This window comes from Plectropomus leopardus, chromosome 7, assembly GCF_026936395.1.
Source record: "Plectropomus leopardus strain MGB_pleo_1.0 chromosome 7, ASM2693639v1, whole genome shotgun sequence".
NCBI lineage: Eukaryota > Metazoa > Chordata > Actinopteri > Perciformes > Serranidae > Plectropomus > Plectropomus leopardus.
The window spans coordinates 22,155,675-22,179,877 of NC_142182.1; the positions used below are offsets into that span (position 1 = coordinate 22,155,675).

Sequence of the window (24,203 nt, forward strand, 5' to 3'; positions counted from 1 at the left end):
CAGCTTCATGCTGGGCTGGTTAATTGAGTTTGTTTTGCTCCTCAGGTGGTCCCTGTCATCTGGCTAAAATGCTGGCCTCAGCTTGTGTGACACACCTTTTTACCTGACAAGTTGTTGACAGGAGCAGCTCATTTTACATGGGTGCAGAAGAAAGTGTTTTGCACGTTCAAGGTGGAGAATAGTTATAATCCATGTGAGGCCTAATTAATCCATTGTCTGTGTTTGGCTGATTACCTGACAGCTTTAGGCTTTTCAGTCACATTTTGAGTCACTAAAAGTCTTGAAGTATTTCAATATTACCATTGTTCTGAAACTCATTTTAGTACATTTAAGTCAAACTGTTAATGTCATTACTTTCCATTTATTCTTCACACAGATAATTGCATTTTCTCCCACCCACAAGGATAACTCAGTTGGCTCTTCCAGGAACCATACTCCATATTTTGACAGAGGGGAAAGCCATATTTCTGTTTTCTTCGCCATTTTTCATCTTAATTACTTTAATATTTTTAAAGGCGAGTGTGAAGAAAATGAGCTTTTGGGTGCTTCAACCTCATCCACACAATTAGGAGCTCATTACATTAGTGCAAACACGTAATTAAATAATTTTTAGAGCAGTAAATTGTCAGCTTACTGCTGGGAAAAAAAGGATCATTTAATTACAACCATAAAGGACCTCGTCGCTCCTCACATCCCATTGAATTAACAGACCAAAATAGCAAAGTCTCATTTAAATTAAAAGGTAGATGTAAAGTGGGAAGTTGTTTTTCAGAAACAGTGCTAAATTTAGGTTTGAAAATGCATGAATTTCAGCACTGAGCCAAGGAATCAGTGAGTTTATTGATCAACAACCTTATCGCCCACTTGCAGATCTATTGTGCTTGTTTTGTTATTGAACTGTATAACAGTTTCTCGTCAGCTGTCTGAGGGCTGCTCGCTTCTGCAGGGCCTCCTGAAAGTAGTTTTTTCTCATTAACAGTAAACCTGCACACACATACACACACACACACACACTTTTTTAAGACACTGTATTATTTACTAAGATTATTTCCCTGGAGATTTACCACAACCTTGACTTTAACCTCTACATGCCCAAACCCACGCCTTATGCCTTAACTTAAACCTAATTGTAACCTTCAAACAAAAGGTTAAGATGTGTAACCTCATGGGACCATACTGTCTTTGTTACAAATACACACATCTTATTATATTGCATTTTGTAGCCCATTATACGTACATTAAGTGTACTGTTTAGCTGTAAAATGAAAAGGTTTGTGACCTGGCTGCCATGTTGAAAGCAGTTGAGCCAATAAAAAAGCACTGCCCACAGGCTGGAGCAAACTTTCTCATTTTTATTTTTAAAATATGTTTCTGGAACATTCATGCAACCAGCCACCAAGGATACACTGAGATGTTATGGACACTTTTAAGGAGCTGTCGTGTCGTACATCTTAATCTTAACATCAGCTTAATACCACAAGTGCAATTTCACTTTCACCCATGCAACTGTGAACATTCTTTATTTAACTGTTGAGTTTCTTGGCGTTGTAAATACTGTATATATTGTTTGTTTATGTCGTCCTCTGTGCTTATTTCCTTCATCTTCATCCTGCACGTTTTTGTACTTATTTATTAATATAGTTTATTTTGCACAGTTATCTTGCTGTTTTGCTATCCCTTTGCTGCTGCAATGTTGGAAATTTCCCCACTGTGGGACTAATAAAGGATTATCTTATCTTATCTTATCTTATCTTATCTTATCTTATCTTATCTTATCTTATCTTATCTTATCTTATCTTATCTTATCTTATCTTATCTTATCTTATCTTATCTTATCTTATCTTATCTTATCTTATCTCATCTTAATGCTTCAGACGAAGTGTATTCTCAGATTATCTGTCTCATATACTGCTGGAAGGACATAGTGACACTTTCAGCATATATGATAAAAAGTTATTTTTTACAAAAATTTACTAAATCTGAAATACAAGTGCATCTTAGAGTTCATTAATAAATCATCTTTCAAATGTCTTTTGCTATCCAAAGTGGCATGCTGGTTCCTGTCTCCTGTGCTGTCCGGCATCATGTCAGGAATTCTCTTCTATTTTGTTCCCAAATTCATTCTGAACAAGGTAAGCCTGACCCTAACACTAAAGAGTACATGACTGATAAGCATAATTTCAAGTCATCAGTGGTGACGACAATGTTAAGATCCTTTTGTCAAGTTACATACAAAATATATAAGTACTCTATTACCAGTAAAAGTCCAGCATTCAAAATAACACCTACCAACCTAAGGGTCGAGCCCCTCTAAAGGATCACAAGAGAGGAAACAAAGTTCTGCAACACCCGTCAGTTTTTTTTTTTTAAACTTGACCTCTTTTGGCTTCAGTTAATTATATTAAACTTGGTGAGGAATTTGAATGGGTAAATGTCTCTTCATTTGAATTGCTAACACACTGATCTCCACACAGGCTGACCCTGTACCCAACAGCCTCAGAGCTCTTCCTGTCTTCTACGCCATCACATTTATGGGAGCACCATGTGAGTACCACATCCACACACCACCCCCATGTTTATTTTGATTTTCACAGCAGCTGTTGAAAGCCCTGGAAAAAGATGAGGTCTGAATAAATGTCACTGGAGACACAGAGGAGAGTTGATGGCAATCTTCTTAGATGATGGAAAAAAATAAGGATGCATTTAAAACAAAACAAAACAAAAAACATTTTAGATTATTTTTGTTTTGGTCATTCTGGACATTGTTCCATTAGCCAAAAAATGCATCTAGCATATATAAAACAGTCAGACACTAGGACTTGATTGCACGGGACTAAAGCTACAACAAAAATAAAATAAAGCCAGTTTAATGGGGATTTGATAAAGCAAGTATTAATCAGGCAATTACCACTCCTTTTTGTTTCATTTGCAGGATTTAACTTATCAAGAAGTCAACTGGCCCGGACCCTTCACTGAATGCTGCAGACCGGTGTGTGTGGGTCAAGAGATATAACACACCATCTCTCTTGTTATGCAAATTTACAGCGTAAAACAGAGTGCACTTCTCACACTGATAATGCACACATGTTCCAGCCAATATTTTATTTTCTGACACTGAGATACAGAAAACCCAGTATTTTGTCACAGTCAACAATGTTTGGCTTCACATCCATGCTGATAATGAAAGCCACTGCTTTTACTGTTTGGCTTTTTATTTGTAGTTAAGATGCTGTTGTCTACAAACAGGTAAGTTGCGACTGTGTGCCTTCGTCACAGCTTTGGTCGTTTAATTCTTTGTCTGTCCATACCTCAAGAAAAAAAATGTGAGTGAGTAACGTGAGTAAATCCTGCACCTTTGGACTTCCACCCACACATTTGTTTGAAATGAAAACAAATTTTTGGCTTATTGCTATTTATTGAAATATAATTATTTTGCCTGGAGTTGCGAAATCCTTACGTAGCCAAGAAAAATAATGAAAAAAGAGTGGTTTAAAAATATATTTTTTAAGGTGGATAGGATTTTTGGAGTAAATAAGCTTGTATAAGCCTTGCCTAAAATGTGACTGAGATCAAGTATGTTAAACTGTAATGTACATCAGGAGAAGCAGCCCCTGCTCCCTATGAAAAGCCACTAAGGCAGAAGGACACCAGCAAACCTGCTCCAGTAGAGCCGCCATCCACCCCCAGTGAGTCTCAACCCCAGACTCTTCCAGCAGATAGTCAGAAGGTGGCTTTCAAATTTGGAGGTTCAGAGGAAGCTGACTTGGACAACAACAACATGTAAACTAAAGACTTGGATATCGGTTGGATATATGTTGAGAAATGATTTTTTTCTCTCATCCAGCTCCACTCTGTTGCTTTTTTGTCAGGAGCGGATTTAGTGATTTTGGGGGCCTTTTTGATCTGCCTTGCTTTGATTTCACCCGTTCTCTAACTGGGAGTGATATTGGGCTGTAGAATAAGTGATGTTGTTTTCACACACAGCATACCTGGCTGCCCCAGTGTAACATAAAGTAGCAGGCTCACGGTTATTGTGCTTCGGTCAAGGCATAATGCATTTCTAGTTAAGTGCAGTTTGACATTCACTCTAATGTTTTTCAATGCACATCTGTGTGTGAATCATACATTTTTATTTGCTGTTGTAACACTTGAAAGAATAAAGTTTTTTTTTAATCAAAATTTCTTTTACACAAAATGAGCCAGACTATGTCATGATTAATGTAAGGGAAAAAAATGCTGCACAGCACATTCAAAAGCGCAGCATCAAAAAAAATTATCACCACCTTCCAAATCTCACTCTAAACTTTTCTGAAAAGTTAAATTGAAGGTTTTCCAAAATACATACTCTTCCAACTACCTGCATGAGAAAAAAAAAAGCTCTGCTTCCGGTTTCCGCCAGTTTCCGTATTGAAACAAAGATGGCGACCAGCCTACGACAAAAACCGGACTTCAGTATAATACATCCATGCAACAGACTCAGGAAACTGGTTAAAAATGTATTTTTATCCTGTAGCAGATGGCATATTTGTCCAGTCAGGTGATAGGTATTTTCTGAAAATATCGTCAGAATAACGGTAAGTTTTGAAACTACTTTAAATTTTCTACAACTTCTACAAACCGAGGGCTAGCTAATGTCAGATTCATGCTAATATGCTAATAACGCTAATTAGCTAATTATATTTTACAGTCTTACAAAGTCGTTATTATGCCTGTCCGGGATTTAACAGATTCTCCTGCCTTTTTCAGATGATTTTAAGTCATTATCCTGCAGCTCCACTCTTAAATAATTTATATTGGACCGTTTTAACCCCTTTTCCGCCCACTACAGTGTCATTACCAACACCCGAACCCTGAATGTTTATCAAACTTAACCCAAGTATTAATACTGTAATCTGTTTCTAACGACAAATGACAAACCATCTTTGTCAAGCTATGTGATTCTTGCAAGTGGATGGATACTGTACACTCCCACTTCGTGTGTAGCCCCTGTGTGTGTGTGTGTGTGTGTGTGTGTGTGTGTCTGTCCTCCCTCCCTTTCACACCGTCCTCTCCTCCGGAGCACCGAGGCGCACAGAGACGCGACTCCGGCGCGGTGCTGCCTCGCGTTTCTCTCTCCCTCTCTCCGCTCCGATGCTTCTAGAAACAAACGGCTCGTTATCTTCTCGTTGCAAGGCTCCCTGTTCATCCCCCTTTCCCCATCTCTTCTCTCGGTTCCTCTCATGCCGCCGTTAAGGCGCTGGATACGGGGCAAGTTGTGATCGACCAAGCAGCGGCTCGATGAATATGGCGTGTATTGGGGACGCGGACCCTTTCACCGCTGCGATACCTGCCACCAAAGTTGAACTCACGGTTTCTTGTAGGTGAGTACAAACTGCTTTGCTGCTGTAAGTGATGTTTATGACACGTTTATATGTGTGAAATTGTTCGGCAGTTTTTATATTTGACACTTGTCAGGGAGTAACTGTCGGCCACCATGGATGGATGGATGTAGTTGAGAGTAAACGCACCGGGAACTCCGTCCGCGCTCATTTTCATTACTGTTATGGTTGATTTTTTTAGCTTTGTATGCATCTTTTTGTGGGTCAGTTTTCTCTCTGTATACAGCCGTGGAGGTTGAACGATAAATATACCGATGCAACTGGGATTTTTAAGTGAAATACAGTTTAATTTTTGTGCGTCTGTCGGCAGCAGTTTGCCTTTAGATAGAGGTCAGAGTTGATGTGTGTTTAATCTACAGGTCAGATACAGAAGCCGCATGCACATCTTTGGGAATTTGTGCAAAAAAAAGCCACTTTTTTTATTTGGTGATAATTTCATATTCCACGAAGTCGGGATTCTGTGCATGAAGATGGGATGAGGCATCCACTGACAGTCTGTTGGGTTCAGATTGTGGCTGTTTCACTACTGAAGCACCTCCTCTCCACTCCTCCCTTGCTGTAGCAATAGTAGTTTAGGGGTGTACTGTAGATGAGGTTTTGAAAGAGGGAGTAATTCTAGATGCTACAACTGGCTGATGAGACTCACCTGCAGTGCTTACCCCTAATTTATCTGTCGATCTGTCTGGCTGTACTGATAATTGTTTCAGTCAGTTTTCAGTCAGAGACACCAATTATCTCTAGTTGCAACTTCTCAAAAGCTGCATTTTTCTGTTTTGCGTGATTGCAAACTGAATAATTAATCCATTATCAAAATAGTTGCTGCTTAATTGTCTGTCTGTTGACTCATTGATTAGGCTATTTTACAACTTGTTTCATCTAGAAAAGCACCGGTAACCCCTAAGCTATCATCAATAGTAAAATGATTTGTTATATTATTTAGGCATACATAAAAATATTGTGATATTTGATTATTCACCATCCAGCTCTAAAGGTTCAGCTTTTTTTTTAGGTGTTGTTTTACTAGAAACCTAATAAGTCATGTAGTGTCTTGTTTTGAGACACATAATGAACAGAAGAACAAAGACTTTGGACTAAATTATGTTTCCACTGACCTAAAACCAGCCAGCTGCTGCAAGAGACCGAGCTGCTGTTGTTGTTGTTTTATGCATGTCTAAGATAAAAGCCTGATAATGACTCGACGGAAGAAGTCAGCCTGGTAATGACCTGAACAATTTTAGATCAGAGCCTGCAAAGAAGTTTCTTCCAACATGATGAAGCCACCATCTGGACCAAAATAATTGTTCTTTTGAAATGATGGCATCATAAAAAAAACCACTTCTTTAAGAGTAATGAAGCATGTTTTCTTAAAATATGCTGTTGCTATGCATAATGTAACATAATGTAAGCTCATGCTCATGCATGTTACCATGAAAGCGAACACATACTTATAGAAAATGGATAGATGGGCAGTGCGGTGACAAACTGCTGCAACATTTCTTTAATGGTTGTAAATGGTTGTGAGTCATAGGGCATTTAATTATGTGCTGTTTCTGTCAGTGTCTTGTCAGCTCCCAGGAGGGGATGTACCAGTGTGGACGGCTTACAGTGACCTGTGATGGCCAAAAAATAAAGTCATGACTCACGAAAGAGAGGAGCAAACGGGTTACCATAATGTAGAGTTGTGAAATAGCAGTTGTTTGTTATCTGGTTTTTGGATCCTTAAAAAGGAGATTTGTATTCTACAATCAACAGTTTTTATATGGTGTCTAGCTGAAATGGCTTAAAGGGTCACCCAATGCCCCTATTGTGCTGGATGGCTACAGGACAATTTTCATAGGTGCTATGTCTTTGGCAAGGAGTAGCTCTAAGTGTTCCCTGAGAGGACTGGGACATTATTTATAGAGTTCTATGTCAGTTTTCAATGCTGTGAGCAGCACAAACAATCCCACTATGCTCTATTGTATTGAGTTGGCGGCAGAAACCACAGTGACAGATATCTCAACACCTCTGAGGGTGAGACAATATATTGAGAAAATATTGTAAGCTTAGAGGCTTCTTATTTATAACAGAAAGCCTGTGTTGTAAACTGGAGGTGTGGAGTTATAAAGGCCGACAGTGAGGGTCTAATGAAAGATGCTATCTTTTTGCTTTATGGGAAATGTAGAATTCTGAGTTTTTGGAGCATGACCCATAACAGTGAATTGAAAGACAGGATATCTTTATCTATGGTTCATTGTTTTTTTGAATATAAAATTTGTTTCTTGCAAATCTCCCACTGCAGCACTCTGAGAGCTAAAAATTCTTTAGCTCTACCCCATCAGAAATCTCCAGGGTGTGTCAGTACTGCATGACGTCACTTTTGCCTGTTGTTGGTGGTGCAACAGAAGTAAAACTTTGAGCCAGAGAGGGCAGCGCAACACTGCTTTTCAGCGTGGTATGAAGTCACAGATTAAACGATACATCTAATGATTAGACATTGATATTGTGTTGACTTCATGTTGCGACGAGGGGTGACCAAAATTCGGTGTTAGGACGACTAGTGCCGACATAGAATTCTGATGACAAATTAAGCTGATATTTTGTTGGTTTTGAGTTGTGTTGTTAAGTAATGGAAATCCAATGCCCTACAAATGTCTTATGCCAACATGAAATTCTAACATCGTTAGATATTTAAAATATTATCCACCCTTTTTTAATTTCCATAAAACTTTAGCATCTGTCTGAGGTAATATTTTAAAGTCTTACTGACACCATATTGACTTCCAGTGTTGGCTAGGTTTAGTTATTGTATTCAGTTATCGGTTATTATTCTTTCAATTAATTGAATGTTTGGTCAATAAAACATCAAAAAACACTGAAAAGTGCCATAACATCACAATATCCTGCAGCCAAAAATTACTTCTTCAAATGCCCCGTTTTTATCCAAACAGTCAAAAACCAAGTCTAAGAGAAGCAGCAGGTGGAACTGTGCTTCTCTTAGACTTTGATTAGACTTTGATTATTTTTAAACAGAAAACAACAATCAATAATTGTATTGTTTTGTTTGTTTTTTGCTGCCGAGCCAATGGCAGAGCCAACACCCTCAGCGGCGTCACCAACACAAAATATTCCAGCCCCTGTGCTGGTGGGTGGTGTGATTTTCCCACTTTGGTGTCTCTCTGTGTTCGGCAAAGCCACTGAAGCATTCAGTCTAGATAGGATCCATCCTTTAGTGAAAGCCCTCCTTCACTCAATAAATCCAAACCATGGCCGCTCTCATCATGTGTGTAGTCAAGCAGAAGAACTGACAGATTGATTAACTCAAGCCCAATATTGTGCATCAGTGAGAGGAAAATCCCCTGGCCTGCTGCAACAGCGCTGTTTGACTGATGAGTGCCTATCACTCCTGATCATAAGTCCTTGATGACACACACAGATGGAGTTTAGTTTTCTATATGGATAGCAAGCAGTGAGCCAGGCGGGCCTTAATAAGTGCAGACGGTTGGTTCTTGCACAATGTTTGTGCAGAAAGATGTCGGTGCTCACGTCAGCGTGCCTGTCACCTGATCTGAGTGGTCCACAGTGGAGAGATAGCCGTGACCTTTTGGCACAAAAGGTAGGAAGTGTATCCCGTTGAAGAATTGACGTGTTGTGATGTGGCTTTATTGAAGCCGGACGCTGACCTGCTGAGAGGCCGGTCGATGTGTCACAGCCGATGTTGCACTTTCTACGAGGAAGGTGAAGAAAGAGACAGAAATACTTGTTGAAGCGGAGAAGGCGGCCTTGGTGCATGTTTCTCATGTTTAGTACTGTACACAAACAGCCACCATTGTTCTGATATCAGGCATGTTAACATTTGAACAAGATGAGAGCATCACCAAATCATCTTAAGTATTTGAATGCTAAAAGAAATGTATTTAAGTAGGGCTGCAAATAAGGATTATTTTCATTGTGATAAATGTGCGATTGATCATTTTTTTACAGTCAATTGTTTGTCCAATAAATGTCGAAAATGCTAATCGCAAGTTCACAAAGCTCACAGAGCACACAGAGCACTGGGAATTGCTTCTTTTTTTCCAACCAACAGTCTGTCATTCGACATTTGGTTAGTTATTGTGCTCTGCAAAGGTTCCCAACAACACCTGCTTTTTAGTGGCTGCTGCAGGGAAAGCAGATGTTTAATGTACTGCTATGTTATGGATGCAGGTTACTTGATTGCAGACCTGCAATAGAGCCAAAGGTCTGCAGTACTTCTTGCAAAAAAAAAAAAAAGAATGATAATTTAGCAAGACTGGGGAAAGTGTTTTTAATTGCTTTTCTTCAGGTCACGTGGTTCCTTCTACTTGTATAGGCACTTGTCTGATCTGTGTCTGTTAACAGTTATGATCTCCTTCCCTCTAAAGCAAAATCTGAGAAACTCTAAACAGTAACTGACCATAAGCTGTGGTTGGTGCTCACGCTGCAGATTCTGCAGAGTTCTGTCTGAGTCTGTGTGACAGCTGCTGAGTCCAACTGGTGCTACATCCTTGCAAAGGTCCTGCCGGGTAAAAGGGACAGGTGCGTGCTAGTGTTTTAAAAATAGTAAAAAGTTAGGTATTGTAGTTTTGCCCGCTGATTTAGCCCGCTTAACAGCACGGTCAGCAGACCAGCAGTAGCTCGTGGAGGCAGTTAAGGTACTTTAAAACACTAAGCACCCAATTGCTGCAATTTGCGTCAAAATTCTGAACATGGAGACATATTTTTAGATTCAGTGTGACTTTCACTTCCCAAGGATATAATTATCTCCAAAGGCCATCACTAATGTATAGAAAAGACACTCCTTATAACTCTAGAACTTTCCTGAGAATGATCACTTTTTAAAGGTTACTTTATCATCAAAATGATAGGCTTATATTTGCCTGTACATTCATTGGTACAGTGCAAACGGGAACCACTAATAGCTTCTTTGACATACTTTTAATGGTGTCAATTTGCCAAATAAATGGGGATGCAGTCCCCAGCTTACTCATTACTCATTACTCTACGGCAACATAATTTTTCCGGTTTTCATTAACCAAAGCCCACAAATCATGGGAACTGGGTAGTGTGGAGGAGTAACGTCACCTATCTGAGTGGTAGCTGTCAATAGGTAGCCGTTTGTAGGTGTTTAGGGGTAAATGTGGTGATCAAGAAGGGCTTTATCAGGTGATTAAGTTTATTATTAGACTGCCTGTCATCTAGTGAAAATGAACGATAAAAACTAACTTATTATAATGTAGAATTAGACCCAAATTTATTCCAAAGAACTGGGAGGTTAATACAACAGACAACAATAAAATGCACTATTACAATTTACTACATTACAAGACTACCATCTATCATCAAGAAACATTATATAGCAGCATATCACCATAGCAGGGGTACCCTTTGCATCTGTAACACTGAGCAGAAATTACACAAATTTCATGGAAAAAACTGCACCAGGAGGAAGTCAAATTAACACTGGACCAGAATAATTAAAAACACTCTCTAGTCATGAGGATGAATGCAGAGCAGCAAGGTGCTCTGTGACTATGATCCCTGTTATAAATAGGTGCACAGATTCCTCAGGTACAAGCTGTGTATGTCATTAATCACATTTTCCTTTTGATTTATTATTCTTTATCTTCACCATTTTTCATACCTGTTGTTTTTTACATTTTCACCCGATTCTGTTTCTTGGCATAAATTGCCAGGTAGATCCAATGATGACTAACAAAAACTGAGAGTATACAGCTTCTACTTCAAACACAGCTTTACTGAAACAAAGCAAAATGAAAACAGAGAAAGCAGCTACCCTGTTTTCCCTCCACCTCTGCCTCTCAGTAGCTGCATTTACACTACCCGTTCAAGGTGGAAATATCACATTATTATTCCGACTCACAGTTCTGCAGTTGACATCCAATTGCAGAAACGGGGGACAGAGTGGTCTTGACTGCGAGCCGGGACAGGAGGTAGTGACAGCACCATAATAAGGTCTGTGTAAAACGTAAAGCCGGAAAGATGCCACCATAAGCGGCATGAGTGTGACGTTTTGACGTTCAGTGTTTATGTGTGCGTCCAGCCACGGGAAATTTAAACAGCAGCTGTTAGCACAGCGGCTAACACAAAGAAGAAGAAAAGCGCATGTCCACAAAGTTGGAACACCAGAAGGTTTGAAAGCCTCTTACCCTCTGAGCAGAGGTCAACATCAGCTGCCATATAACAGAGAAGGTAAATGATTGCTATTGCCATGTTTTGACTTTGTTTTTGTTTAGGAAGCCCTGCTGACGTATATATTGCGTCACGCTTGAGGCAGAACCTCGTGTGTTAAACGTCATGCTTGTAATGCCTCTTTTGAATGCGGGATGCCGTGTTGCAATGTATAATCAAACACTGGAGCGGAATGATGTTGCCATCGTTTGGCTCTGTAAAAATGCAGGAGCGGTACAGAGGGGGGACTTTGCGGCCCTGTAGTGCAGTCTCTGTGTAAAAGGGGTAGTGTTGCCTCACTTTTAGCTTTGTGAACCTGAAGTCCTTGGTTTTACAAATCCTACACCATTTAGGTGAAACAGAGCAAAGAACATAAAACCAACAGATCAAGTCGGTCTTGTGGCAGGGCCAAACCTCAGGAGGCCAAGTGAGGGTCATGCTGAGTGGCTGCATTAATGAGTTTTTGAAGGAATCATTTGGCCTAATGAAGGCCCTGACCAGCCACTGTAGCCTCTCCTGCTACCTCAGAGAGCTGACATGGCTCCATCACATTACTAACCAGCCCACCTCCTGCCCCCTCTGTGCCTCTGCTTTCATCTTTTGCATAGCCACTTTCCTCCATCTCTGTGATTGATGCTGGCAGATTTGCAGACATTCTGTTGATTAGTAGTTTTTGAAGATTTCTGCTTAGCACAGTGCGTGATTTTAATGGGGTTAGTGTGCTTTAAACTTAAAATAATCCAGGAATTTTAGACTTCCTGAGCAGAATGTAAGTACATCACATTATAACATACAGCATTTAAATATTTGTAAATATTGTAAAAATATTGTAAATTGTAATGCTTTACAATCCAGAATGTAACTATGTCACATGTATGTGGGATTGTGTTTAGGAAATGTGCATTTACACTGGTTGCACTTGCTCTCTGTTTTTATATAATGAGAAATGTTGATCAGTAGTAGATTGTAACTAAGTACATTTACTCAGGTACTGTCGTTATGCAGAGTTTTTAGGTATTTGTACTCTACTTGAGTATTGCCTTACTTTATGCTACTATACATTCTACTCCACTACATTCTGGAACCATATATTGTAATTTTTACTCCACTACTCTAGCTCTAGGTACTTTAACTTAAGATTTAAATGATTAATACTTCAACTAACAAATCATGATATATGATTATAGTATGTGCTACCCAGCAGTATATAAAATAATTAAAATGAGGCATCTATTCAAACTTTAGAAATTTAGTATTTGGATATGTTTGTAAAGGGGAGACTCTTGGGTGCCTATAGGACCCATTCTTTTCAGACATCTTGAGGTGAGAGGTAGGGATGCACAGTATTGGATTTTTTGCCAATATCTGATATGCCGACGTATAACAACTCGTTTGGCCGATAACCAATAACCATTTCCACTTTTTTCCTACCTATTTTTAGAGATCATCAAGTTTCTTTAATGTTAATTTCACTAAGAAACTTGAGATCATCAAGTTTCTTAGTGAAATTAACATTATATTATGCATCCTCTTATGATAATGGCCCACCAGCAGATGGAGACATAAAATCCAATGCTTTTCAATCTATGTAATATTCATTCATTGTGCAAAATAAGAAAAATACTTTGTGTTAATGTTTTGTTCACTTTGTCAATTAACAAAAATAAAAATTGCTTGCCATATCAGGAGAAATGAGGAGAAATCAGCTGCGATACGTTCCAGGCCCCCTGTTATGGAAAATTTAATTTCTTGTTTGTCAATGACTTTTTCAATGCAGGCCAACAACGGCATGAAACGGCCTTGCAAATGAGACATTAGATACTCTCACTGTCAGTGCTCTGACTTGGGTGAGCACTTTTAATATCACGTATACAATTTTAGCCTCTGCCCCCCTCGACTCATTTAAATGCTGCATTCAGATGAGTATAGAGAGCAGCATTACTACATGTATGAGGGAATCAGTGTTGTACAATGTTGGTTAAATGTTGTGCCGAGAGAGTTTTTGTCCCATGTTGTCTGCTCCACAATTTTTCTAACAGTCATTAATCTACAGTAATCCTGATATTTTAATGGACTGCTGATGTTATGACTTTCTCTCAGTGATGTGGGATTTCTTTAGTTCATTATTGGATGTACATCACTCTCCCCTCAGCACATATGCAAACACACTCTGAGAATCTGAGAAAATCGTTGAGAGTTGAGAGGGTGACTCAGGTGCTTTAAAGGTGGATTGATCAGAACAGCTCACTTTTCTTCAGACTCAATTGACCTTATTGATCTGCTGTTATCCTCCTAGCAGGACGAGCTTGTGTTGTTCATTACCCAGGAGTCCTCTTTATTAGAGAGTTTATAGCTCCACAGACAATTGTATAACTGCACCAACAGTAAACAAACCTGGACGTTGGCTGGGGGGCTAAATGTCAAACTAGTGGACTTACATGATGAGAGTAAACACTCAACCTGTAATCTGGAGCCCTCTGACTTTCAAGAAGCAATAAGACAGAGGTTTTCTTGCTAAGAAGATGTCCTTGCTTCTTGTGCTCCTGTGGAGTCTGGTGTGCGGAGGCTGGCATTAACGCTGCCAGGGTTAATGTTTCCAATCCCTCCGAGGCCATCCAGACTGAAAGTGTAGACACTCACATCCATCTCATAGCATGTGTTAAGGTAGTTGGAGGGAGCTGAATGGTTGAAAATCAAAGTGGTCACAAGTTTGATGGATGCTCATTTTCGCAACAGGTTTATAAACAAATTAAGTGATGGAAATAAAGATGAGGGAAAACCACAGGGCTGCAGGAGCATTTTAAATTAAAAACAACAGCTTGTTGTATTTAGTATCAGTCAGGGAATCCCTGTTGTGTGTTATTTGGTGGGTGTTCTCCCACCAAGTTACAATGAAGTTACAATGATGAATATAAACTTTTCAATGATGTGAGTTATCAGGATGGCAAAGGCTTCTCTGTGTCTGATTGGCTGCCCAATATTCTTACCCTGAACCTAAACAGTTGTTCACCATTCCTGCTTTAGCCCCCAGACTGTAGTCAGAAAGCACAGCAGAGATTTGTTTACCTCCAGGGCTTAAGTAACTTTGGGGTTAACTCCCTTCACTTTAACCAGCCGCTGGAAAGCAACATATGGGAGCTCCACTTGGTCTTGAGAAGCAGCAGCATTTATTAACTGAAAACTGTGACTTAAACTGCACATTTACTGTCAAACTGACCACTTTTACTGCTGGGTGAGGAACCGTTTCTCTGCTCTGCTCCATATACTCCAATGCATTCACTGACAGTTAAATCACCCACTTGCACGCTTTGCTAGACCACTCACACCATACGCTCACACATACACACACTGCCCTGTCTCTAAAGGAGCCACGCCACTGTTATAATCTAACCAACAAGGTAGAGAGGTACAGAGTACTAGCCAATCAGAGGCAGAGTAGGGTGGGTCATAATTTCTACCTCCTAAGGGGAAAAAAAACAGTGTACTTCGCTGTCCTACACAAATCTGCAAATTTTAAGGCCTGGCGGTGTGCCAGGCCTGCAAAATTGTAGGGGAAACACTGTTATCCACGATAATAAAAATTATCACAAGCTCTGTAATGCCACAAAAAGTGCACAGAAAGGTCATTGAACCCAACACTTTGGGGGTTTGGAATTCCTTTAATTAGTCCCTCCAGGATTTCACCATCTTGTGGTCGCAACAATCCCCTTGAACTCTGCAGTGCCTTGTAATTTTGTCAAATCACTGCAACTTTATCGCAACTTTGACACATTTCATAGTACAGCTGAGCACAGCATATTGATTCGCTCAGCCCCTCTCTTTCTCTCTTAATTGAGCAGCACAGGAGCACAAACTCTTGAGCCATCCCACAGCTTACCTCAAGTGGAGCCCTTTCCTGCAGCACAGAGCAAGCAGATTTTTATATCTTCCATAATGAGGACACATCATTCCAGACACACAATGAAATTTAACAGACTAATTTTTTAACACGGTACAGAGATTGTTGGACTGAGCAGCTGTTAAAGTTTTTTAACTTTACAAACTATGAAGTGTCACAACAGCTGTCAAGCAGATGTTTTAGATTATTTACTGCATGTACTTGCATTACAGCAAACATATTTGGGGGCTGGGGCATGGATGTATTAGAGGAAAGTCTGGGGCCTCGTCCATTCCTAAGAGAGCTGCTCATTAGTGCATGAAGTAGAAAAAGCTCTTTTTCCGGGTTCAAAATTATGTAAAATACCCGGATCTACTGGCCCATAGAGCATGCGTAGTAGAGATTAGAGGCAGCCCAGCGCAGCTGAGTGCAGCCAATTGTAGCTGAGCGCAGCCAAGTGCAGCTGAGCATAGCCGAGTGCAGCCGGGCACAGCCGAACGTGCCTGAGCGGGTAATTTCTGCCAGTGGAGCAACCGACTTCCGGATTAGCACCTCACTAGCTTGAATGGTTGTAATTTTCTCTTTAAGACCTTCTAAATGTTATCGAACTGAATGGTTTAAATCTAGATAGTAATCTGAGTCTTTCTCAGGGGGGTTTTGACACTCACAATTTTTTTTTTACTGATTTACAGACATCTCTTTCCCAGTGTATGTCAATGGGGAAAAGGCCCTCTGAGCCAGTGGGCATCTCGTGACCGACTTAAACTCAAATGGCGTAATTCTGCTTTTGGCCACTATGTAAAATTTGCATCAGTGCCTGGTGTACTTCCTGGGGGCTTGGGTTGGGGGGCTCAATAAGCTCGTAAATAACCGTTGGGTAAAATAATCACTCAGGTCACCGTGTGTGTGACAGGCGCAGCAGCAGGATCACAAACACTGAAATGTCATTCGTCCTCTGCAAAAAGAATGTCTAAATTGAAAACTGAATACTTACTCAATTAACGAATACTAGAATAGCCGAATATTTGGGTCCTGCCCTATAGTACAGAACTGTATCAAGCTTGGGAAAATCAGATACTCAAATAATGGGTTTTTGTAATGCTTTGAATACAATGTTAAAAATGTTCTGGATTATTTGACGATTAGAAGTATGCAAGCAAGGCAAATGGTACCATATAGAAGCACATGATATTTCCTTTAAGTGCATCAGCCCCTTATTTTCTTACAAATGCTGGTAAAATAGAACAACATACCATTAAAAGCATGATAAGTGATCTCCCAAAGCCCGCCCTCACACTCCTGTTTCGATGAAATCCCTTTTGATCCTCTCTTTATGTCTGGTTGCAGCAATGTTCCTTTTTTTTTTCAAAAACACATCTTGGAAAATTTCATCTCAATTGCTCTTGCAGATGGAAGTCCCCTGTGCCTCCCTCCTCTTCTTCCTCACACACAGGTATTTAAAGCTCCAGCTGCCATGTTTAGGTGGCTGTGATGTAACTGGTGGGATTTCAAATGTAATTCTGGTGTCGAGGAGGGACTGCTCTTGTAAATGTTTGATGAACGACGAGGCACTCTGCTCGGACTGCCCAGACGTTTTCAGGGCTGCCCGCGGTGGAAAGGGCTTTTTAAAGAGTCGCCCATCTCTATCAGGGCCAGGTGGAAGCCCTAGGGTGAACACGATTCAGAGGAAGGTTACCATATCCATATAAGTGTGTGTACTTCTGCCAGTGCTCGCACACATACAGATGCATCCTGCCTTTCATGCACTCTTTTCTTCTTCTTTCCTTCATTGGTTCCCTGCCTCCACTCATACTTCTCTGGAAGCCAACAGAGTACTGTTTTACTCTTTATTGGACATTTATCCCATTTGGCAGGTGAAGTCGCCCACTTCTCACTCCTGCACAATCTCTCAGACTTTCTGCCAGTCATAAACACAGCACCGATATGACTAGGCCCGATTCCATCGCTTATTATCATTTATTTAAGGTCTCAAAGCCGGAGAAAGGCCGGTGGGCGGCCCTGACAGCGAGGCAGCAGAGCGTGGCGTTTTACCATCTGGGCCACACTGGGATCAACACAACATGAGTGCCTGATCTTGATACATCACTAGCCATCAACGGCTTCAAGACACTCGCTGCTTGTCATACAGGACAGGACGGGCGACAGAACGCTGGCCCCGCAGCTAGCATGATAGCAGGAGCCTCTCCCCACTCTCCCCCTTCATCTCTTTCTTTCTCTGTCAACAGAGCACAATATGGATGAAGTCACGCTGCTGCGATTACTGCAGCTTAAAGTGATTCTTAATGTCTTCCTTTTAAGAATCAGAATCACACTCTGTAGGCTGAAAGTGGCTGCAAAAAGTTTTTGTGTGGCTTACTTCATTGAGGATGATGGCTAAGGTCAACTTAAACTCATGTCAGTCACAGGATTCCATACGTGATAGTGGAAACTGTGGGGAAAAAGGCATCAAATATCCATGAAGACTTGTAAGACCTTTCTTACAGGATAATTCATTCTTTTGCTTTCCATCTGGATGCACAGTATAATCCAAACACTAAATTCATCAGTTCTGTCTCAATCATCATGCACGACCCTGTTAAGCTTGTGTATGTTGGTTTTTGCACATGAAGGCCTGCTCCCCTGAGGACCAACATTTTAACCGATTTCTGTCTTCTCCACATTGGGTGAGAACCATCTTTAACCTATGAAATTGTTGTGAGAACGTCCTCACCACAACAGCGTGTTGTTCAAATACAGCGTGATTATGTTCACTTGACAAAAGCTTCTTGATTTTTTATTTATAGTTGTTGGTGCATGACATTATTACAGTATTGCGCATCAAAACCAGGTGGATAGTGGGATGTAAAAAGCATCCGACTTGAGATCAGCAATGCATGCAATCATAAACCGTCACTTTGTAAAATGAACACAAATGTCAAATTTTGTTTCGTTAGGTTGACTTTTTGTCCTGATGGTGTTTGTTCTAAAATCTGTCAGACTTTCATATGAATGTAGAGCGCAGAAGTACTTTTTTGCATGTTAATTTGGTTTTCTCAAGGTTTTATTTTACATGTATATTTACACTTTGCTGACATCTACGGGATTAAAGGAAGTGTAAAGTAAATAATCCCCATAAATATGTTTTCATATAAACTTCTTCAACACTTCAGTGACTTACTATTCAGCATGTCTCTGTTAACCAGGACAGCTTTCAGAAGAATTGTCCTGTGGAAAATACATAATCCATTTGCATTATGGATGGTGTAGTAGACTATGTTTTTAGAGAAAGATTAAGGACTGAAAAAGAAAGAAATATCTGCTTCAGTATCATTTTTTTATTGTGCTTTAGAAGTACTATTTTATTTACAAGCCACTGCACAATAGGTTTGATACATAGATTGTATGTAAAGGTTGTCGACATAACAGCTCTCCAAAGGTGAAACAAGAACATCTCAGTTGGTGGCTGCCTGCTCTATAGGTCATAAAGCCAGCCGCCGACATGTTAACACGTGGGACTGGGGCCAAACTAAAAAATCAGTACACGCTAAAATGTTTTTTCCTAAAAATGGTTTATATGAGTTTAGTTCTTATCCCACTTATGTGTGTTCAATGTTTTGTTTTTTCTGATTAAGTTTGGTTTTAAATAGTTATTTTATGCTATATAAAGGGTGCGTAAATTAGTGTGCTTGTGATCAATGGAACTGCTAGGAAACTCGATACATGCCTCTGCTTCCTGATCGCAATTGCGCAGACTCAGGCTCCAAAGGCACAGGGTGGCACCGACTGTATCCGCAATATTTTGGCTTCATTTTTGTACGGTGGGAGGAAATGGAGATGAGTGATCTTTCTCTTTATACTGTCATTGTTTTTGCAGTACAAAAGTTTAAATTTGAGTACAACAGCTCTGGCAGTTATTGTTATTTGCATTATTATGTCCACTGAATCAGTCCACTGCTTTAAAATGTACTATAGTAGAGTATATTTATGCATTTATTGTCTGTATTACCTTTTGATGTGGTGTAAAATGCTTTCAGTGGCTTCACAACTGTAGATTTTAAGGTAATGTGTCCCGCTTTACTTCCTGCTGATGGCCGATGCACTCATATTATTTTGTCTTTCTGGGTTAGCTCTATGAAAGCTTTATGGCGCTTTAATGTAACATTTGGCAGGAGTACAAGCTGAGTTAGTGACTGAAGGGTTCACTTTGGCCCCTTTGGGTGTTGTCTGCCCCTTTCTGTCCTCCTAGCTACCCACTCCTGAGACGTGGACACTGTAAGCAAATGAGACAGAGTTTAAACCACAAAGGCCCACCACTGACGTAACAGTGCCGGGTTTCCCTTCCCTGAGCATGGGCTGCTTCTCCGTTTCTCTCTTCTCGGGTCCTAGGCAGCTGTGACTTGTCGTCTTTGTGTTCATATTTAATTCCTTCAGAGCTGCCTAACCGTGGAGTACCGCAGTGGTGCCGAGCATCGGCTCTGCAATGGGACTCCTCAGTGCATTTATCCCTCCACATGCAAAGAGCAAGGACTGGAGTGTCATGTAAATTTGATGGCAGTCTCGACTGTTGTTGCTGGCACCCGGGGAGTGCAAAAAAGTGAAAAATAGGTCCTCTCTTCTGCCGTTTTCTCTGTATGTTTGAAATATAAATGGGCTCTACTTTGAGCTCGATTTTATAGTCTATTTAATGTTGCTGCCTGAATAACTGGATGAAATGGCTTTTGTTAATGAAGTCAGAGGAGGATTATAGTTACACCAGTTGTCAGGGTCAGTGAGGGAGCTACTAAGGCGAGGTTTAGTGATTTAATAACTTTCTAGTTCTGCTTACTTTGTTTGATTGGGAGAGCTGTGCGATTAGTTTGATGTCAATGTGTTTCTTTTTTTTCTTGTTTTTCAGAAACCTGCTGGACAGAGACACATTCTCCAAGTCTGATCCAAGTAAGCCTTTCCGTCATCAAACACACACACACACGCACATGCACTTGCACACACACACACACACGCACAGGCACACACGCGCACACACACACACACACACACACACACACACACATACACACACACAAGGACACACTATAGCTCCCAGCAGGCCAAACACACAGCACATACACAGGCACGTGCACATTAAATTCTGCAGACAAACAGAAATATCCAAAGACAAACATCCACCACATGCAGGCAGATTTTAACTGTACCAACACGGGCTTGCATGCACCACATGGACACAGATGCAAGCACACACGCAAGTATGTATGCACACACACACACACACACACACACACACACACACACACACACAAATGCACGTGCGCTCTGCCTTAACTGTGTGAATCAGTAGGCATTTGCATATGTCAGGGGTCGTATTCGTCACTGTTCTCTCTCCCAACGTGAGTGAGGGGAACCAGATCATCCTCACACTCAAACCAGTCACTTTCCTTCTACAGATTAAAGAATACACACACACACACACACACACACACACACACACACACCCTCCTCACTCCCTTGACAGCAGGGGTTCAATTTGGTAACTGGCCCAGTGGTTTTAAAAGGCCCAGCCTGCAATACAACTGCAATTTGCCTTGATAGAGGAACCTAAAGTGTTTCCCTTGTAAACATGCAGACTTGGTTCTCATTTCTAGGGAATGATTTTGCCTTAAACATATAAACATTAGTGCCCAGTGTCAAACCTTTTTTCTTTTTTTAATACAGATTTTACACAGTGTATCTGAAACTGTCATATACCAAAAACTGGCATTTTATGTAACAATAGCATTACACAGCTGATGAACCAAAGCTTGTTTCTACAGAGTTGGAAGGAAAAAGACAGGGCCCAACTTAACCAACAAGTAAGGTCCTAAAACATTATGCCTACACTTTCATTGTTGATGCTGTCAGGTGGAGCAGAGGGCTTCGCTCCGATCATTCCTTTCCTGATCACCTATGCATATCACGCAAGCTGTGAAAGATGGCAAGCTATGATTGGTTGACGATTGGTATGTCTTTTGGCCAAATCACAGCAAGAAATTAAAACTCTGATCCAATTTGACAGTGACCAACTCAAAATGCAAAAAAATATTATGCAATCGGATCCAGGGGTTATTCTTTGATGGATTTACTATTGACTGTTTTACTTAGGCAAAGTTTTTGTATAGCTGCTTCAGGGGCGTTGTTTCAACAAAAGCCAAGTAAAAGCAATGTGACATGACATTAAGGACCTAGTATGCCGTTCCCAACTGTTTTAACAAACATAGCTCTGTTTGTTTGCATATAATGCACGACGAGAGAGCAGTGAAATCATACTGATTTTAGTGCATATTTCAGCACCATGGACAGCAAGCTGAGGTCTGATTATCAGCTATCTGGTAAACTTCACAGCAAATAAAGAGATGCATTGAATTAGGTGCTAATTTCTAGTAGATAACTAGGAGAAACACAGAACAAAAAAAACTCCACAGTTTTATGTTTAGTTTTTAAGTACTAAGGCCTGACCACTCAGAGGCTGATTTCAGTCTTCAATATAGTTTGGATTCATTATTTACTCGGGGAAAAAAAGCAAAAACAAAAAACCTACAATCTCGGACATCATTTGTGCAGGCTGTTCGGCGCTTATCTGAAGCAGCTGTGCAAAATGCTTCCCAAATACACCACAAAATCGTGGATTAGCTGACAGATTCACTCTCTGACTCTCATATTCACTGATAGGCATATTATGAACACATATTCCATGTTACACATTACAAATGCTTCACTCAGTCACGAACACAAACACACGAAAACACCCCAAATCTGCAGTACTAATAGGATTTCTATCTTTATTTACCCAGGTGAAATTATTTTTTATCTATGGTCTGCTTGTACTTAGACAACATTTAGTATTAGAGAACTTTGCCTTTTTTTGCTAAAGAGACAGTAATTGTTTCCTTTTAATTAATAAAAATTGAAAAAGATATCAGTTGATGTTCTCTACCTTCTTAAGACGATTGTTAAAAATGAAATCCAGCCTGGCTAAATACAGAGAACAGAGCCTGTCATACTCAAGTACACGTGCACATGTGCATACACAAGCATGAAGATTACAAAGGAGTTCCTTGCTGTTTTCAACTGTCGTGCCAGCTTTGTTTTTTGAAACGGACTGTGACAGTCCTGTCTGTTAAAAGCCCTCTAAAAATAAAAAACACGATGGGAGGAAAATTCTCTGAGTTGTGATGAAATGATAAAGTTGAAATATATGTTTCTTTTTTTAATCTCTCCATTCATCTGGGGTTTGGGTACCATGCCTTCTTTTAGCATCACCATGCTTCATTCCAGAAATATTCAATGCTTTGCCATCTAGGTGCTACACAGCAAACCCAAAGGTATTTCAAGTGTTGGCCGGTGTGTGTGAACCCATAATTGATGGGCTCCCGGAATCACGGATTGGACCTTTAAGTGTCAGACGGTGGGAGAGGAGGATGAGCATCCCTGCCCGCCCCAACATTTATGCAAGGAGGCACTTGTGCTGCGTCCATGTCTCTGCTCTGCTGACAGCACTGGCCCCAGTCACACAGCATTAGACCGCCTCAGCAGAGCCACATACACACACACACACAGAAAGTGCACACTTCCAGGGCCTCAGGCAGGCTCACGCACCATATTCATATTAGCTTATAAAGCTGGACAACAATCCAGTGTTTTTGTTTGTTTGTATGTGTGTGTGCAGGAATGTTGATGTGCTTTGATCAGTGTGCTTCAGCAGATTAGAAAAGGGCGTTAAGCAGACAAGAACATTGTCAAAGGAAACGTTGTCAATATTTCCAACATTCGAAACAGAGATGGGGTTAGTAGGGCTATTGTCAAGCTTTCTCCCTCATTGTCAGCGCGATGCATAAAGAGTTGAATGTGCGGCAGTACAGATGGCGAGGATACATCGCTATTTATGGGTGTGTGATTGATGTATCGCAGTCCCCCCCCACAATAACGCAGCGACCATGTGTCATCCTATGCTTCATTGCAAGATTAAAGGATGACTGTATATTCAACCAGCTGAGCCCAGGCTCGCTGAACACCACCCACAACGCAACATATACAACATCCAGACTGACAGCATGTTTGCCGCCGCACCAGAAGCAGGGTAATTACGCCATTTGTCGGGGGGTTTTTTGTGTTTACACTCAAAAACAGTGTGACATTTTCAACACGGCTGTGAATCGGAAAGAAACAAAATATTAGTAATAATATAGCGTACCTGGGCTCAGTGGGAGCTTCTTTCTAAAAGATGGAAAAGTGAGTTTTAGGGGGAAGAAAACTGGAATTCATGAGATAGGATGATTTTCACCCACAGTCAGAACTGTTAATGAATCCATGATTAAATCAGTCATGCTATTTCATCAGTAGGTGGTAGCTCATACATTAACTCAGGCATAAATTTACAATTAATTAATGCTGTAATTAATGATAATGCATGTCTCAGTGGAAGGTGTGTTTATTATCAGATGTCACCAGTTCTTTTTTTAGAATGTCTGATTACCTCATGTTTTTTCTAGGACCCTGATTTTTGAGTTTTTATGCTGCATTTAAATGGTTTCATCTTTTGACTTCAAAAGCTGCATTTCAATCCACCTCTTTTTATGCGTATTTTCAATTCTGGAAAATTGAGCAAAAAAGTTTTTACCGTGGTTGGAGGTGGAAAAGTTTGATTAAAAGCAAACGTGACCAAGTGCAATTGAAAGAGATTTAGCTAATAAATGATGACATACAGTCATGATGTACTGCCACTGCAA

At 40.4% G+C, this 24,203-nt stretch overlaps 1 protein-coding gene across 1 annotated transcript in view; it reads left to right on the top strand.

Moving 5' to 3' along the window:
* Positions 1 to 4,412: 4,412 nt before the first annotated feature.
* The window catches only part of LOC121950125 (copine-8-like), an 85,957-nt gene continuing 66,166 nt past the window's right edge, over positions 4,413 to 24,203 (top strand). The window contains exons 1-3 of the mRNA XM_042496043.2: positions 4,413 to 4,574; positions 5,234 to 5,360; positions 20,339 to 20,379. Of these exons, the coding sequence (XP_042351977.1) occupies positions 5,278 to 5,360; positions 20,339 to 20,379 (124 nt within the window). The 5' untranslated portion in view covers positions 4,413 to 4,574; positions 5,234 to 5,277. The remainder of the gene's footprint in view (positions 4,575 to 5,233; positions 5,361 to 20,338; positions 20,380 to 24,203) is intronic.